We start from the raw sequence: 17872 nt of genomic DNA, 5'->3' as shown, positions 1-17872 counted from the left end.
CCCCCTCCCCTACTCACTTTGATGCATTTTTCAAATTTTGCCTTGGGGCGGAGTTATCTTTTCTCGGGGTGGGGAGGGGGGGGTAAGATACACTTTAAGACATTTTATTTAAGTAAAAAAATGAATGAAAAACAGGTCAACAATAGCGACTGCCCTTGGAGAGCTCTCATCTGAAGTCCAGTTGGTGTAATGTTTCCTTTTTAAAGTAAAGTATGCTGATTAAGTCTTTTGTTGATATTGAGTGCGTACCTGCTAAAAAAAAAAACTACATGAGTAAACTCTCAAAAAGTCCCATTTAATGTAGTTCAGGACAAACTTTATTTTGTTTGTTTCCTGATTTGAAACGAGTACCTTTTTAAAGTTAGAGTGAAATGGGTTTTAGGAGCACTTAGCGAGGATTCAGCTTGTACAAACAGATTTGACGCTGGCGTCAAGGTTTGATAAAATGCCGTGGAATTTTGTTGTGTTTTGCCCATAGCAATTATTGATGATGGGTGCCAGTCGCTCTGAGCTGCATCTGAATAAGTTCACTTGAAGAGTTATTAATAACGTTGGCTTGCGCTGGGTTTGTGCCTGAAGCCCCGAGTCCCAGGCGTACTCCTACTGCGAAACATTGTTTGCATTAAACTCTAATCCACCTTCAGTTTTACCTCCATATGTTGATGCTGCAGCGCAACTTGTCAGATTTGCCTGGAGGACTTTGAGAGGAGCAGGAAGTCCCTGTGCACTGGAAACCCTGCCATCAAAGTCGCGTATAGAAATCCCATAATAGAATCAACGGAGCTGTAAAGATTTTCAAAAGAGAGTAAGTGGGACAAGTAAAGTTGCCAGCTTCCCCCGAGAACGGGACTTTAAAAAATAAAGTTTTTTTTCCTGACAGGGGCTGGAATGGGTCTGTGTTTTGTGGTCTGTTGGGTTTATTTATTTATTTTTCCTTTTCCCTTTTAGTAGACTTTTGACTTGTAGTACAACAGCTCCTGAGCTGATCAGATAATAAAAAATAAAAATAAGACCCTCAGAAAAATGTTCCTGCTTCCCCTCTGTGGACTTGAGCAGAACTTTGGGACAGAAAAGCCCCCCCACAGCAGGGAAACTAAACAGAATGTAAACTTCTGAACCTCCTTGCCGGCGGGGAGAGCAGCTCAGAATGATTGTGTCACATCAGAGTGGGAAACTCGCTCTGGGTTTGTCTGCAGGTGGACACGGCAGCGTCAGAGCTGGACCTGTGTGCGAGTTAAATCTCGAAACGGGCCCGGTTCTGCGTTTGGGTTCAGGAGAAGCGGCTCGTCGGCACCGGGGCTCAGACCATCGGCGGCAGTCGATCCAATCGGAACTCCTCGCGAGTCGCGTGGAAGCTCCAGCTGCATGGTTTGGAATGTGTTTGTGTCTGTAAAAGTAATTAAAAAGCCAGTTGTGGGAATGCTGAGTCAGCATTATTCATTGTTTCATTCGTGGGAACTTTGCAATCAAACTACTGCAAAGCTCGTGCTGGTTTCAGTTTTTAGCCTTTAGTTGCTGTTTTGTTGCCTTCAGCTCTTTTTAGCCGTTTTTTTTCCCCTGCTTGTTTTAACTTTCAGCTTTTTCATCAAAGTCATTGAACTATCAGAGCTGTTGTCACAGAAGTTATTCAGCTGAGGAGCGAGAAAAGGCAKCACAGCAGTCCTGAATGTTGAAGACAGCTCGTCAGTTCTGACGGTTAAACGTTCTGACTCGACCTCTGAAGACGTCACTTTGCTAGCAGAGTTCCTGTAAAGGTTACAGATTCGTTTGCATATAAACTTTACCCCGAGTCAGGCATGTCCCGACTTACAGGTTATAAATTTTTTAAGTTGATTTAGATCCAAATCTGAACCTGGAGCCAGTTTCTTTGTATTTTCGTGTGGGTGTAGGCATGCAACCTTGGACCACTCTCTTCTCTTGAACACCTCAGTAACTCTGAATTATGCAGAAAATCTCTAAAGTTGAGTCATCAGTGGCTGAACTCATCCTGGGTATTTTTAATATTTAGAATATCCTAATTAACTCAAATGGAGTTTAAATCAGTCCTCTTGTCTTTACAGATGGATTTCAATGTATCGTCATGAAGGAATTTATCGGTTACTGATATTAAAAGCACTACACCTTTTTCTTAGTTTCCCTTTTAAGTATTGACTTTTACGATCTATTGTTTGACGATTGTTATGTCTTGATTAAAATAGGTTTAGTTACATGCCCGAAACGTTATCACAACACAAAAGAAACCGTTTATAAATCATTAGGTGAGAATTCCTGCGACGCAGCCGTAGGCCTGTAGTGGGCGCACCAGGCACTGAAGAACCATGTATGTATAAAAGACCAGAACTTCCGGTTTGCTTTAGTGTTGCCGTTGCCGACTCCAGCCGGGCGGAATAAACAGCTCGCTTGTAATCAGATCTGGTGTTGTATGGTCTAATCTCTTCACACTTCAATTTATTCAACATTTATGTGTTTTTGTCTCGACTTCGGTTAATGAACACTAAATTTTCTTACAGTCAAGTCGAATTTATTTAAAACCAAAGAYCTGAACAATAAAAAAGGGGAAAATGTAAATAAAAACAACAAAACAAATTAATGCAAAAACATGAAAAGACAAAAAACGGAGAACACGGAACAATAAAATGCTAAAATAACTCACGCAAATGTTTTTAAGAGCGATTTATAAACAGGAAGTGATGAGGTCGGTCTATTGTTGGAGACTGAAAAAACTGATTTATTGATGAAAAAATCAAAGATATGGTTTTAATTGCAAGAAGCAGCATTTTATCTTTTTGTTAGTAAAATATCTCATGAGCCAGCGCATGTATTGTAACAGAACTCTGGCAGTAAGTACACTGCAAAAACTGTCCATTTTACAAAGTTTTAAAATCTTATATCAGCCAAAAAATCTTTTTGATCTTGTTTTGAGACTGATTTACTAAACAAGAACTGATTGTGTAAGAATAATKATCTTGTTTTTGCAATGTGTAAGATAATTTGTCTTGTTAGTCTGAAAATTTGACTCAAATTAAGTCAAAAATTTCTGCCAATGGAGTAAGAAAATTTTACTTGGTAAGATTCTTGAAATACTTGATTTGACTCAATTTTTTCTTATTTCAAGAATCTTACCAAGTAAAATTTTCTTACTCCATCGGCAGAACTTTTTGACTTAATTTGTGTCAAATTTTCAGGCTAACAAGACAAATAATCTGACACATTCTGAAAACAAGATGATTATTCTTACACAACCAGTTCTTGTTTAGTAAAACAAGATCAAAAAGACTTTTTGGCTGATATAAGATTTTAAAACTTGGTTAGTTGGACAGTTTTTGCAGTGTATTGGACYGATATTGACAACTTGAACAGCTTTTGGAGCGAACCAGATCCAAGATGGCTGCTTTAACTAATCAGCTTTAGCAAACACAACAATGGCTACAGCCTGGTCAGCTTTACAGAGACTCAGCTAAACTTCGGCGTGGTAGTAGCCGCGAGTCATCCCCAGGATCAGACGTCACTTTCTGTGAATGGATGACGTCAGAATCGGCCTGTACAGGTGAGCTCACTCGGCCAGGTGAAAGACTTGAAATGATATGCGTGTGTGCCTCCACACGCCACCTGTGATGACGCTTCACTGTTTGGTGATTGGTGGTCTCCTTCAGAGCAGCTGCCCTGTGTTTGAACGCAGCTAATGGCTGTGCAGTGGAGGACCATGTCATCTGCTCGTCCTTTTGATGGCGGGGGAAGATTATGACTCACGTTCTCTGCTTTGAAATCCAGTCACCTTTGAAGCTCGGCCTCGCTCAGGTTTGAGAGGATAATGTCTCAAGTCGTGATCAGCACATCGAGCAGTCACCGATTTATGAAGGAATGCACATTAATTGTCACCTGTTCTGCCAGACTTTTACATGAACGATGGAGCTGAAACTGTTTTGGCCAGATCTTAAGTTTTACCTGCAATCATGCATGATGTCACAGTGATGCTGCAATCTGCTAAAGTTTAGCTCAATATCCGTACAACTGCTGGAGTAGGGTTGAAAACGCTTTATTTTAGGGGCTGTAAAAGTTTTAGTACTTGTGTCACACAGAAATGATCCATCTTTGGGTTTGAAAAGATTCCCAAAGATTCCTATGAATTCCTTTCTTTTACACGTTTTGCTTTCTTCTCCTCCCTTCAGGGCACCTTTTTCCTTTTTTTTTTACAGAACTACAGGATCAGCCTTGATCTTTTCACAGCAGACAGAGAATTTTCATGCCATAGGTAAGTGAACCCCCCTCCCCGTCCCCTCCCCTCTTCTTTGCCAGTGGTTGGGGTTTTTGACGGTTGCAGGCTGTCACGGTCAGATAATGACATTCCTGAGACCCAGAGATGGACTCGAGTCCAGTTTGAGTCACTCCGATCCTACTGGACCGGTCTGCATAAAACTGCAACATTCAGGAGATGATGCTGCTTCATTAAGAAGCTCTTTCTTGCTAATGTTTCCTCTAAACTCATTTAAACCTAGAGCCTAAATTTGTCGTAAAATCTTTTTTAACATGTTTTTTAATCTTAAACTATAGATTTGAACTTTAGCTTTTATTAAGTTTTAAAAATTGAGTTTGATTCATTACATAAACATTGTTTCACCCTGACAGAAATAAACAGAATCCATGTTTTCTTTTTTATTAAAAGTCAAAACAAACTGAAAGCAACCAAAGAACAGGTTAGTTTTTTTTGGATTCAACCCAATTCAAGATGGCCGCCACAGCCAGCTGACCGTAGAAAACACAAAAAATATCTGTAGTTCAGCCGTTTTTCCCAATTTCGACCTAAAACTTTGCGTGGTAGCAGTAGGTGGTTCACGCCACACAGATTTTGCACGATTCCACGAGGCTGCAAAATGTTTGACCAAACCAGCTTTCACTTTCTCAACATAAKACGAGTCTGAATCTCAGGCATGAAAGGTGACCACCATATGGATGCCAATGAGGAGTTCTAAGTTTTTGATTTAATTTGAGGTTTTCTCCATCAGCACTCTGATTTCTTAGTCTACGGCCAACTTTTAACACTTTGTTTCACTTCTCTACTCTGTGTTTTACATGGATTTTCTCCAAATTATAGTTACTTTTTTTTTACTTTTTTTAACTAAAGTCAAAGTCTGTGTGCAGCGTCTGCGTTCTCCTGAGGGTTTAAAACTCGATTTACAAATCAGTTTTATTGCCGTTGTCATTGAACAGCATTCACAGACTAGGAATTTGCTTCGGTGTAAAGGTGCAATAGGTATAAAATATAACAAATAAAGAAAATACAAAGAAAAAATTATAAAATATATAAAACATATGTACACTAGTTCAGTACAGTAATCAGAGCAGACAATGTAGTTCAGGGGTCTGCAACCTTTACGACAAAATGAGCCGTTACTGCTCCTTGTCTAACTAATAAAATGTGTCCAGAGCCACAAAACAAACTTCAACTGTGATTATAAACTGGTGGTCCGCGGGCCTTTTCAAGTCCTTTTTAGGAACTTTTATGGTCAATGGAGGAGACATTATAAATCTAAATAAATATTGTTATTATTAATATATTATTTATTATTATACACAGGCCAAATAAAAATACCATATTCATGTAAACAAGAAAAATACTATATATAGTTTATACCTATTTCATAAAAACTAGTACAACTGAATTATTCAGGCTTATTTATTTTCTAATTCTTAATATTATGTAATTCTGATGGATTTGAGAGAAAGATCATAGAAAGAAAATGGAATATTTAAGTAAACAACAGGCTAGCATGAGCTAACGTTTTACTTTTTGTATTAGTAGTATTGATCACATACAAATTTATTTCTGTTGTGAGTATTAAAAAAACAAATTATGTTTGGRCACATTTTCAAAGAGCCACTTCAGATGGACTCAAGAGCCACATGCGGTCCCAGAGCCTCAGTTTGCAGACCCCTGATATAGTTGGAGTAGTGCAGTTAGATCCAGTGATAAAAGTGACCAGAAAAACAATATAGTCAGAGTTGTGCTTTTTAAAAAAACAGTGATAAAGTGGCCAAGGCAGAGTTTTAGAGTGACATGATTCTAATTGTTCAAGAGATATTTGTTGGAGGTCATTCTTTTATGTTAAAAAACCAACTTAAGTTGAGCAACTAGGGCTGCAAGATGTCAGGAAAAAGTGCGATATTAGTGCTAGGGCTGCACGGTATATGCGGTAGATGGTAGAAAGGGTTTGAAGTTAGCCTACGGTAGAAATTTACCCTCTACCGTCCTATCATCATTACATCATCGCACCTGTGTGAACAGGGCTGCGAGTGCAGAGGCAACTGAGCAGGAGGAGTGCAAAATGAAGAAATTATAGGATTTTTAAAACGCGTAAAGAGAATAAATCCTCAAAATTTCCCCCTCCCGCTGTAGAAAAGTTACATCAGGATCACGTCCTTCCTCCCTCCCTCCACGTTGCACAGAGCGAAGCTTTAATAACAACAGTTTTTTCACACCCAAGTTGTCGGAGAAAAAACTTGTTTTTATGTTTTGTTACCCACAGAGATGATAAAAAAAAGACGTGGACGTTCGTTCAGTCATAAATCCATCTTGTTAATGTAAAAGTTCTGCTCTGATGATGAAGATGAGCTCGCAGCAGAGCAGCAGCTGATAAGTTCAGCAGGCCGAAGCTCATTGTATGACAGGCTGATATTAAAGCAAAAATGCTGGGTTTGATTAAGATTAGTTTTCTGCATAAAAAAAGCTCTAAAAATTACATTACCTTAACTTTTTATGATAATTTTCTACCGCAATATATACTGTTACCGTGAAGGGATTCAATTTATACCGTGATAGGAATTTGAGGTCATACCGCCCAGCTCTAATTAGTACAATAAGAGTATCAGTTGTGATAAATGCTCATGTTCTGCCACCACAGTGCTCACACCACCTGACGTGTGAGGAGGTCCATCAGACGGCCAAATTTATGGTTTGTGTCTACGGTGTTTGCTAACCCTTTGTGATAAATTTTGGATAAATTGTGCAACAAGTTGGGTCACATTTTTGTTGTTTATTCCCTCGACCTTCAGTTCTCTCCTGTCCTGTTCAGAACTCCTCCTCTCCAAACTCGATCAGTCTGTTTTCTCCTGCGCATATGTGCATGTCCCCGCAGTTATTTAGGCTCTGTTTTTGTTTTTCAACACCCGGGCTTGTAAAAGAGGGAAGGCTGCCAGGCTTGGAGCACTCAGAACTCCTCTTCCTCTCCGAGCCCGGCCCCGTCTGCAGGATTTATGGCCCGGGCGATCGCCCCTGAGACAGAAACTGAGAAGAGCCTCTCCCGGAGGGAGATGGGGGGGGGGGGCTCGCTGAAACTCAGCACCCCTCCTGRTCTCCTCTTCAGCGCTGCCGGGCGATGCTGCTGCCAGCGCCGTGCGCGTGTCACCCGGAGCCACGAGCCCCGCGTTTCATCTTCAGCCCTGCCTTCGTAATTTGTCGCGCAAATCAAAAGGTAGCCGGCATTGTCGCAGCGCAAACCTTACACCGGTGTCACGTAAGCTCCTTGAAGAGAACCGCTGCAGGTGATTCACATCCTCAGCTCTTTGTCAACTCTTCTCCCGTGACTGCAGCTGAAGTCAGGAGTGTGGGTGTAAAGTCCTCGTTTCCATTAAAACTTCAGCCCCGTAGCAGCTGCCTGCTCTGTAAATGACACCCAAAAGGTGCTGGACCGCTCGTAGCGCCGGGGTCCGCATGTGAAGCAGGCGGCCCCAGTGCAACAGCTCTGACAAGTTCTCGTGGCGTCGGGGCCAAAAAGAGCTCTGTCACACGGGAACGAAAACGAAAGATGCGTGACAAGATGAAGCTCTAAATTTTGAGTTGCCGAAAGCGACACGAAGGATAATTTAACAAAGAATGTAAGCCGTCGTGGAGGAGGTGAAGTGTACAACAAATAATCTAAGATTACACGTGGTTTCAGTTTGTGCAAAAGTTTGTCATCTATGAGAAACATGTTAGGATGGAGAGGAGTCAGCAGTGGCATGCAATAACAAACAAAAAATGATGATTGCGATTTTATTTTGTATAATTTTAAGGTTAAAATAATTTACGGTTCAGAAAATGACTGAGTTATCAACACCGCTTTTTTCTTTTAAGTCAAACAAACTGATTTTACAAACATGACCCTAACGAGCGCTCGCTGGTGTAATTTCATGAACAAAATTAATTAAAATCCACGTTTTGAATCATTTAAAGACTCAATTAGAGAAAAAAATCCTTTTTAAATCTCATGCTTCAACATGATAAATGGACCTGAACGTGGAGGGGGGAAAAGAACGGCAAACCTTTTCCGTTACYCTCGTATTTGAGGTTAAGATTCTTTGGAATGGGCCGGAGAACATTTTTCCACTCAGTCAACCGAACGTGCACATTCTGCCCTCTTCGAAAAAAAAAAATCATCTTTTGACCTAAAAATCTGGCTTTTTTCCCTGCGCAGCTTCGAAGGGGCTCCGGTGCCCCTGAAACGGAGGGTCTTTCAGTACTCACCACCAGATGGGATAGCCTCCAAGCACCGGCGAGCTGGACAACCACACACACATGAAATATCCAATCAGGTACAAATCCATGAGGTAAGCCTTGCAGTGTGTGACGGGGGTGAGTGGATCAATACATGGAACTCCCAGTGTGAAGAATAGTTTCCAGGAAGAGGGGATTTACAGCAGCTTGATTGTTGAATGAGGGGGGAAATTAAAATAAAAATTTTTTAAAAAGTCTTCCTGCTGTCCCCCCCCCTCCCCCCTATTTGAGTCGGGCCAGGAAAGTGTGTCTGTCTCCCAGTAGTTAGCAGAATAAGTGTCTCTTACACTCGTGCACACGCTCCTACCCGTCCTCGCCTTCCCTCCCTCTCTCTCTGAGGTTCTTCCCCAAGGTAGATATCGTTTTCTCTCTCTCCCTACTTTTTTCTCCCTCAGGATGCCTCATCCACAGGCCCGATATTAAAGTGGCGGGCGGCGGGTGGGGTGGAGACGGGGCTGAAGGCAAGGGGGGGTGGGGTGGGTGTGTGTGGAGGTTTTGGAGTTGTCAGCTGGCAAGCCAGTCACAGGAGATGGCCTTAGGTTACGAGGAAAAAAAAATTATTATTCGTTCCCATCTGTCAATCACACGCTACCCCCTGGTAATGTGGAAAAGAAAGGGAAGAGCGAGAGGCGGGGAGGTGGAGGGGAGGGACACATGAAAAAAGGTAGAGAGTTGTTGCTCAACTTGTTTCATCCCTGATCATTGGAAATAATCACGTAAGAAGTGGCCGGAGGCAGGTGACGAGGAGGCTCTGCACGCTTTACATGCTGACTCATCGATTTCTGTTTTTGTTTTGTTTTAGGGGTTGCGCCCTGACTAATTGATCCGGATATCGCGTGTAACCTCTGCCCCACTCGTACCCAGATAGATATACAGTGAATTTTCTAAATTGTTGTCCGCCCCCCTCCAACAGGGGAGGGACAAAAAAAAGGGAGGAGGGACACAATAAAGCCATAAAACTACGGGCCTGGCATGCAGGGGTTATACGCTCGGGCGGCCCAAAGGCAACACATTTTACATCAATACTATTGTCATTCTGATGGGCTGAGGGGTGAGCAGCCGTGGGGTGGGGGAGGAGCGGGGGGGACACTTGAGACGAACTCAGCCTAAATGTGATAAACACACAAGGAAACTGATCAGGATGAATGCAAACGAGATAGGCTGGAAAAGATCACAGAGAGGGAGTGATGGTAATCTGGATTATCAGACAGACAGGATGGAAGGGAGGACTGGTGAAGATGGGATCTCTGCTGACACATCAAACCACTTTTTCCTCTTTTTTTAAAGGTCTATAATATCAGGAAATGGAAAAATAACAATACATTTACATTTTCCACAAACTTTAAATCAAATCTAAAACGATATAAATTGATATTTTCTACTTAAAGTTCATAAAAGAAACTTTTGTAGTTTTTTCTCACAATCAAATCAATCAAAAGGTTTTCCTGAATCATATTAAATGAYTCTGTTTGACAGAAACATCCATCCAGTTTGAAATGCAGGTATGCACTCAATGTAAACAAAGTATCCTACACAACAAATCTGAGCGTAAACAGAACATAAACTGTCAGAATTCTCCATCCCAAACAGCTCTTTGATGGGAGTCACTGTTCACCTGTTGTCAGACACTTCGGCTGTTTCTGATTCTAAAAAAACACATGAAAGTCAGCATCTGTTCACACATTTGGATTACATTTTCATAATTTCAGGACACATTATCACAGTGCTCGTCCGGTGACAATGGATAAAAAATATTTTATTTTGTGGCCACATGATAATAACGCATGGCCACAAGACCCATGAGATAACTGTGTTGCAGTGTGTGACACAGACATTGTTGGAGTCCCGTTATTTATCCAATGTCACCGGACAGGCTCCATACATTAACCAACAATATGAGAACAATATTGTACAGATTTCGTTTTTTCATTTTTATTGGTCTTCATGATCTTTAATAAAAAAAAATACAGTTTAAAAAAAGTTATTTAAATAATCAATTGAACTCCAGGTTGTGTTTTTCTTTCTTTTTTTAATATATATTTTATAGAGCTGTGTATTGGCAAGAATTTGGTGATATGATACACATCACAACACATGGGTCATGATATGATATATCACGATATATTGTGATATTATAAGCAAGCCGTGTATTAACATTTTATTRTCCAATAGATTCTGATTAAAACTTGGTATAAAGAGCACACCATGCCTTGYGAACTGCATTTGTATTTCACATTTCTTCTTACAACTTCTGTTCATTGAGCCTTAATTAAAAATCGATCAGGAAATMAAATATTGCGATATTTCACTATCAATATTTCCTTACACCCCTAATATTTTCATTCATACAAGACTTTTTTAATGGATTTTTAAGTGCTCCATTTTAATTTTAAAATTATGAAGTCTTCTTAGTTAAGTGTGAGCGGAGCAAACCTTTTCGAGCCAAACCTAAATTTTCCTTTTGGGACAATGAAGTACGTGCCGGGCCACCAAAATAATCYAATACAAGCTTTTTCTTGGGTAGATTACCATAAATTTTGCACGCAGTAGCTACATGAATACCTCAGTGTTGCTGCGTACTTCCGTGGTGGTGCCTGGGGGTGGTTGTCTTTCAGCCCGGGACCTCTGGACCTGGAGTTCTGTGGACTGACAGGGATGCTCAGCAGGGGCTAGGAGCAAGCTCTCTTCATAGAGTGCCCACCGCGGGGAAAGACGCCAGTGACCACAGACTGGATGTCAGTGGTGGGGTGCCCCCCTTGTGCGTCCACCTCTGTGTTTTTTTTCTCCACAACAAAGAAGTTGGTGAAACAGGCAGTGACGGAGATGCGCTCGACCTACCGCCCTGTTTCTGATGTGTGGGGGGTGAATTTGACACTAACAGATAGCTATCCCAGTGCATTAACCGCGCTCTGCAGCAGATTAAGTCCATTTTTGCGTCCCTCGGTGCTGACAATGAGGCAGGACTGTTTCTGATTATCAACATTGTTGCGGGTTACAGCATCATCAGAAATGTGCCGAGCTCAGCGCTGGGATTTGGAAGACAGCTGCTGTTTAGGAACGATAGACGGTGCGCGGGGCCAGGGGTAGATTGGGAGAATGTGTCGGAGGTCTAATTTACGAGTACAGGCGCAGGAATCAGTCTGCGGTCTGATAATGAACAACATTGAAACCACGTTTCCCAGATTGAGGCCACAAGTGCAGCGAGAATCGTCTCGAAGAGGCAACATCGGTTAAGATCCGTATCTGTCGAAATGTGACTGAACAACACTCGTGGTGGGGTCTTTTAGAAATATCTGCAAAGGAAGAGCACAGTTTCCATCAGTGAGGATGGAGGGGGGGAGGCAAACACAGAGGTCCCCTACCGGGCTGGTTTCTAGGGTGACCTGAGAAAGGCCATAACCAGGTCCGGCTTTTTCTCAGGCCTAATCAGCGCATTACCACAAAGAAGGACATGTGTTAAGCCCCCCCATCTCTCCACTCAATCCGAATAGCGTGGCTGGACACAGGCAGCCAATAAAACCAGGATTAGGAGGGTATCTAAACACACTGAGCCTGTAGCGAGAAAATTTCTGAACACACCCAATCCCGCCCCATTCCCTTCAGCCCTCTCCGTCTCTCCTTCCTTCAAGTCTTTCACTTGATTCCTTTGCCTCTTCCTTTCAGTGCTCTCATCCTATAAGCTCTTCACACAAAGAAGCATCCAGGAATTACTCATTTTGTTGGAGTAGTTAAGCAAATTCCCAATACCTCTTGCCCACCTCCCTCCTTTATGTTTCGGATCCTGTGCTTTGTGCAGTTGCGATGATGAATTGTGCTCCATCACAATGACAAAATTGTGTTTGGCCGAGGCCCTGATCCACACGGGGAACGCTGTCTTTCCAAAACGATTTCGTTGCTCGCAAACCCGGCAACGTTCCTGGAAATATTTTCGTCCACAAGGAAACAGTAAACGACTGAAAAGCTGTAGTAACTACACCTTCTGACAACCTGGTATCACAAATGTGAGCAGGTAACCTGTTCTTGTTGTTGTTACTCCCTGAGGTCGTAGGTTAAGCATAACCTACGCACATCATCTTCACTTTTTTTACTGGTTTCGTTGAGTGATTGCCTCGCTCTGGAACCCAGTTGTCTTCATAAAACTCTTTTCCTGTGTGGACAGGGAGTTTGCGGAGAATTTATGCGAACGTAAAATGGAAACCTTCAACTTTAAAAACAAAACAGATTTTCTTCTGCCTCCATCTGTTGAGCAATCCTGATTAATTAATGCCTGATGATCGAATGGCAGTTGTGCAGTGTGTTCCTCCGTCTGTACAGGAAGTAAACTGTGTTTGCTGTCACGGGTCTTGGAAGTCYGATGCCACTCAGACTACCGATTCCTCCCCGATGCCGCCGGAAAATAAAGACAGTGTTAAAGATAACACAAACGCCTTTGTCGAGGCTTTTTAAGGAGGCTCGGCCACCAAATAAGTCTTTTTCATTAGAGCAGCAAACACTTCATCCCTCCGCTGCGTGAAGGATGCTCAGCATAAAGCCGAGACCCGCAGCGGTCTTCAGCCGGACACCGAGGCAGCCTAATTAAAGGCCACTTAAGCCCTACAATGTGTGGCCGTGCAGGTTGGAGCTGGGTCCCCGCCGACAGGGGCTCATAAACAAGGGAGTCTAGGACGGAGGGAGAAAATAGGACTATGTGCCGGAGACTTTGTTCACACAAGATGAAGAGTCAACAGCCTCCCCATCTCTCGCCCCTCCTTCGCCATCCCCCCTAATAACCAGCTTCTTCAGAGGAGCTGCAAACACAATGCCATCCCACTCCCCTCCACTTGCTCTCAATCACCGTTGGGACAATAAGGGGAGCCCCCCCCCCCTCTCCTCTACCACCGTCACCATCCTTCTGCCCCTCCCCGACCCCCAAACAGACACTTCTTTTATTGAAATTCTTTGGTGTTCTAATCCTCAGCTTCCTCCAGGGGTAATAATGGACTCTCTGCATCAGCCTTTTCCAGCGCAGCTATCATCCCAGTCTGCCTGGGTCACAAGTCCACCCCTCCCGTTGGGGAGAAATGCCCCCGCAGTGTGATTCCTGTCACAACCAGCTCACCCACGGGCCTGAGAACATCCCCAACGCCATTGACCTCAAAAACATTCTTGTAATAGAAGCCATAAAATTCGGTTTCTTTTCTTTTTTTTTTTTTTTTTTTTTTTTTTTTTTTCAGTCTTTTTTTTTTTTTTTTTTTTTTTTGCCCAGAGTTGTTTAACTTACATTTTTAATTAAATGCGTAAATCTGGTTTGCATCTCTGCATTTTAATTTATTTTTATATTTAATTAGATGCAAAAGAGGCCTGGGCCTGAAAGCAGCCTATTGTGCATGTTTACGGTCTTCATGGGTTTCAAATTTATTTAATTTATTATTATTATTTTATTGGATTTTTTTCTCCTCGCATAACAAAAATCAAATTTAAAGTTTGCCATTCTGATTCAGAACAAATTATTGTTGATAAAAAGTTGGGACAAAGTCCAGAAAGTGCTGTAATTATAATAAATATAATAAAGGTTGTAACAGATTATTAAGAAACATCCTAGCAGTAATGGTGAGCTCATTCTTGTAATTTGATTTGACTTGTGTGACTATTTTGATTTTTTTTCCTTGTTGTGTGTGACTTTTTGATGAGAAAAAAACACTTAAATGATGTATAAAAGGGTAACCTTTAGCTTTTTTCTAAAGCTTTCAGTGCTAAGCTGTAGCAGAAAGAAAACTCAGTTTAAAAATGATAAATTGAGTGTTTGAGCAGCCATGATGAGCTCACAGCAAAGACCGCAGGAAACCCGATCAGTGTGCTGACACTGACATCTGCTGGTAAAAAAATAAAATAAAACATTTTATTTATGGCATTCATCGTGTCATGTCTCCACTGTTTTCAAAATCATGACGTAAAACTTTAATGTGAGGCAAAATACCATGTTTTCCACTAATTGAAAAGGTAATATGAATAAAATATCATCATTTCAGTCTGACGAAAAGTATTAATTCATACAACATAAACCAAAAAGCTCTGAACCTGTGGGCGGTAAAAATGTCAATAGTAGGGTATTTTTAAAAACAAGAAGGGAGAAACAGAAAAAAATATTTTTTATTTGATATTTAAATTTGCTCTCAATAATTGAAAACCCAGGATTTCTTGAAGGAATGCATGTCACCTGCTGTCCTTCATGCTATAGTGTTTAAATCAAAATCTAATTTAAGTGGAAGAGTAATAGCTGTATACCATATCCAGGTCATGATTGATAAAAAAAAAATCAAATATTTAAAATATTATTAATCACAATCCTGCWCAATAACTCTAATATTAGCTAAAAAAAAATCTGTAAAACTGACTGAGTTGTATGGGTGTAAATCACCAGATTTATTATATGTGGAAGACGATATATTTCTTATCACAAAATCTGTCACGATATGATCAGATTAAATTCGATTCACAAGTGTGATATGATGTGATATCATAAGCTCATCTAGCATAAATGATTATGTTAGATATATTGATCCACATCAGGTATAAGATGATGATATGGATCAATTTTTTTTCATTTTGCCCAGGTATAATTGAATCATTTAATCAATATATTGATGTGGATCAATGTATTGTTYCTGAGGTGTAGWRTTTTTTATTTCTGTTTTCCAGTGGATTAATTACTGACCACAGATATGCAGTGAAAGAAGTAGAAGTTAGTTATCTACATGCAAACAGCAAAAATGGAGTTTGCATGRAGACTAGTGGTACAAAGGCATCAGAAAAAAGTTTGATGTGCGAAATATCAATGTTGATTTAACTCTAAATTGTTAAAGAGCAGTTAAATTATAAAAATATTTATATTCTCTATCATCTAACAGCAACGTGTCCTGATGCATCTCAGTAATCCAGGTAAAAATCAAAAAGAAAAAAATTGTATAGGTCTTCTGGACGGGTTCTTCTCTAATAAAACGTTTCGTCTCTCCTCCAAGAGACTTCTTCAGTCTGAGAGTTTCAGGCAAAATTCAGGCTTTTAGGCACTGCCTCCATGTGACTGATACTCGCATCACATGGCTATCGTTGACACCTAATTAACCTATTGTTAACAGGGGTGGAGTGATGCTGGCAATAGCCGCACGGTAGGAGGGGGACAACTGAAAARGGAGGCCTCCACCTCTGTTTAATGATGGACGGTCTTTCTTCACAAAAATGGCTTCTTTTACTCCTCTCTCAAACCAACGTTCCTCTCTATCAAGAATGAGAACATCCTCATCTCTGAAAGAGTGACCGCTGGCCTGTAAATGAGTGAAAACTGCAGAGTTCTGGCCATTAGATGTAGCTCGTCTGTGTTGGGACATTCTTTTGAACCGTGGCTGCTTTGTTTCCCCGATGTATAACTGGTCGCAGTCCTCCTGGCACTTAACAGCATATACAACATTGCTCTGTTTGTGCCGGGACACCGGATCTTTGGGGTGAACCAGCCTTTGCCGTAATGTGTTTTGGGGTTTGAAAGCCACTGGGACATTATGTTTAGAAAATAAACGTCTCAGTTTCTCCGAAACACCCGCAACATACGGAATAACCACAGGTTTGGGTCTGGGTTTGGGGTCTTCATTTTCACCTGAAGGTTGCATGGAGTCCTGTCTGTGTTTCCTGTTTCTTGGAGGAGAGACAAAACGTTTCATTAGAGAAGAACCCGTCCAGAAGACCTATACAATTTTTTTCTTTTTTATCTAACAGCAACATTTACAAGCTAGGAAATGCATTCATGTAAGACTGAACTTTAGACGAGATTGTTGAGAACAGTCTTCCACTGTTCCATTTATTTAACCACAGATCCATGTATCCAGTGCGTACGTGTAAAGACTCGCTAATGTCACTCCTCAGGTGCATTTGATCAATTTCAAGAGTTGGGTTCTTGTTCCAGAGCCAGAGATGATCTCACACCCTTGTCATCCTCAGTTTGCATTTAACAGAGCTCTAAGTTTACAAAGCTAACGCGTCCATTCCACCTGAGGCCCTGAGCACGAGACCGTCTACTGTCAGCCCACCAAACCTGTTTGATGCCACTCAACACAGGGGGGGCTCTCAGAAACAGTGGGTGTCGTGTAACGTTGCATGCCAGCAGAACTCCTCTGGCTTCAGGCTAACGTGGGCCTAAATTAGTATTTGGACTTATCTTTGGATCTTGAACATGACACTGTTCCCCTTTGATTTTTGGAACCGCGGTTTCGGCCTCATCAGTCAATATTTTGTGCCTTGAGCAAGTTCTTCTGTTTCGTTTGTTGCATGAAGAGTGAAGGGCCTCCTTTTGTGCTAACCAGCTGTCTAATCTCATGAAATCGCAAAATGAAATCAGTGGTTTTATGCTAGTTATAAGGTTTGTTTATTGTATGTAATACTTGACAAAAGTTAAGTAGTTGGTGTCTGATTTCTGACTTGAAAGGTACTTTCAAATGGGCTGATATTAAGCTGTCGTCAGGTTGTTGTGATGTCTGTTTTGCACCAAATACTGAAGAATAGTTTAAATTCTAGCTGTAATTGAAAATCCTCCCATCAGTCTGTCTGTCCACCCATTCTCTTCCTCCTGTTCTGGAGTCGGACTTGTCCAGAATATCTCACTGAGGATGAGTCCATGGGGCATCCTGGAACTGAAATTGAACATGCTACGTAGAAATTTTTGCATGAAAAATACGGTGGGTAGTTAAATGCCCCAAAGTGGATATTTTCACTCCATTTTTTTTCTTTTGTTGTTCATGTTTAAATGTGTCTCATTTTTTTCCAGTTTTAGCTAGAAAGGGTACATCTATGATGAATCTATCTGGAAAAATTGGGACAAATATGTGTGAGACTTCATCATGTCTGAATAAATGTAAGGCACTTCGCCTTATCTGACATACCGTCTTGTGAATGTGCGAATGTTATTTATAGCCAAAGTTCATGACTSAACCCATAGCAATGGTGGTCAGTTGTTTTGGTCTGGTGGTTAGTTTTAATTTTTTGACCGGGTTAAAATATTTCAAGGTTAATATTTTACTATTGTAGATTTTTGAAAACATTTTTATTTTACTTGTTATGTACAATATTAAACAAAATCTTATGTGTCCAATGAGTATTTTTTAATGTTGAATATTTGTAATAATAATAGTAATAATAGTAGTAGTAGTTGTAGTAGTAGTAAAGAAAAGAAAAGATTGTTGTAAACAAAAACACCAAACTGAAGTAAAAACTCTGCAGGAGCTGGATTTACTCTCGATGTTTCATCAGCTCATCGGTTAGGGTCCAGAGTCTGTGGGGGTCCAGAGTCTGGAGGGTCCAGAGTCTGGAGGGTCCAGA

The 17872-nt window shown here is 41.1% G+C and overlaps 2 protein-coding genes across 4 annotated transcripts in view; one reads left to right on the top strand and one right to left on the bottom strand.

Moving 5' to 3' along the window:
* The window catches only part of wnt3 (wingless-type MMTV integration site family, member 3), a 24096-nt gene extending 15190 nt beyond the window's left edge, over positions 1–8906 (bottom strand). Inside the window, exon 1 of the mRNA XM_014014722.1 lies at positions 8501–8906. Coding sequence (XP_013870176.1) covers positions 8501–8580 — 80 coding nt within the window. The 5' untranslated portion in view covers positions 8581–8906. The remainder of the gene's footprint in view (positions 1–8500) is intronic.
* The window catches only part of ormdl3 (ORMDL sphingolipid biosynthesis regulator 3), a 27855-nt gene that overhangs the window by 1674 nt on the left and 8309 nt on the right, over positions 1–17872 (top strand). The window contains exons 2-3 of one of the 3 annotated variants that reach the window (XM_014014723.1): positions 4197–4252; positions 8451–8568. The exons of 1 other annotated variant lie outside the window; for it this stretch is intronic. In XM_014014723.1, the coding sequence (XP_013870177.1) occupies positions 8552–8568 (17 nt within the window). In that variant the 5' untranslated portion in view covers positions 4197–4252; positions 8451–8551. Of the gene's footprint in view, positions 1–4169; positions 4253–8450; positions 8569–17872 lie in introns of all 3 variants that reach the window. One more of the 3 variants, XM_014014724.1, reaches the window with a different exon arrangement.

The sequence above is a fragment of the Austrofundulus limnaeus genome, unplaced genomic scaffold (genome assembly GCF_001266775.1).
Source record: "Austrofundulus limnaeus strain Quisiro unplaced genomic scaffold, Austrofundulus_limnaeus-1.0 Scaffold119, whole genome shotgun sequence".
NCBI lineage: Eukaryota > Metazoa > Chordata > Actinopteri > Cyprinodontiformes > Rivulidae > Austrofundulus > Austrofundulus limnaeus.
The sequence above is the reverse complement of the archived record's forward strand: the minus strand, read 5'-3'. Positions and strand labels throughout refer to the sequence as shown.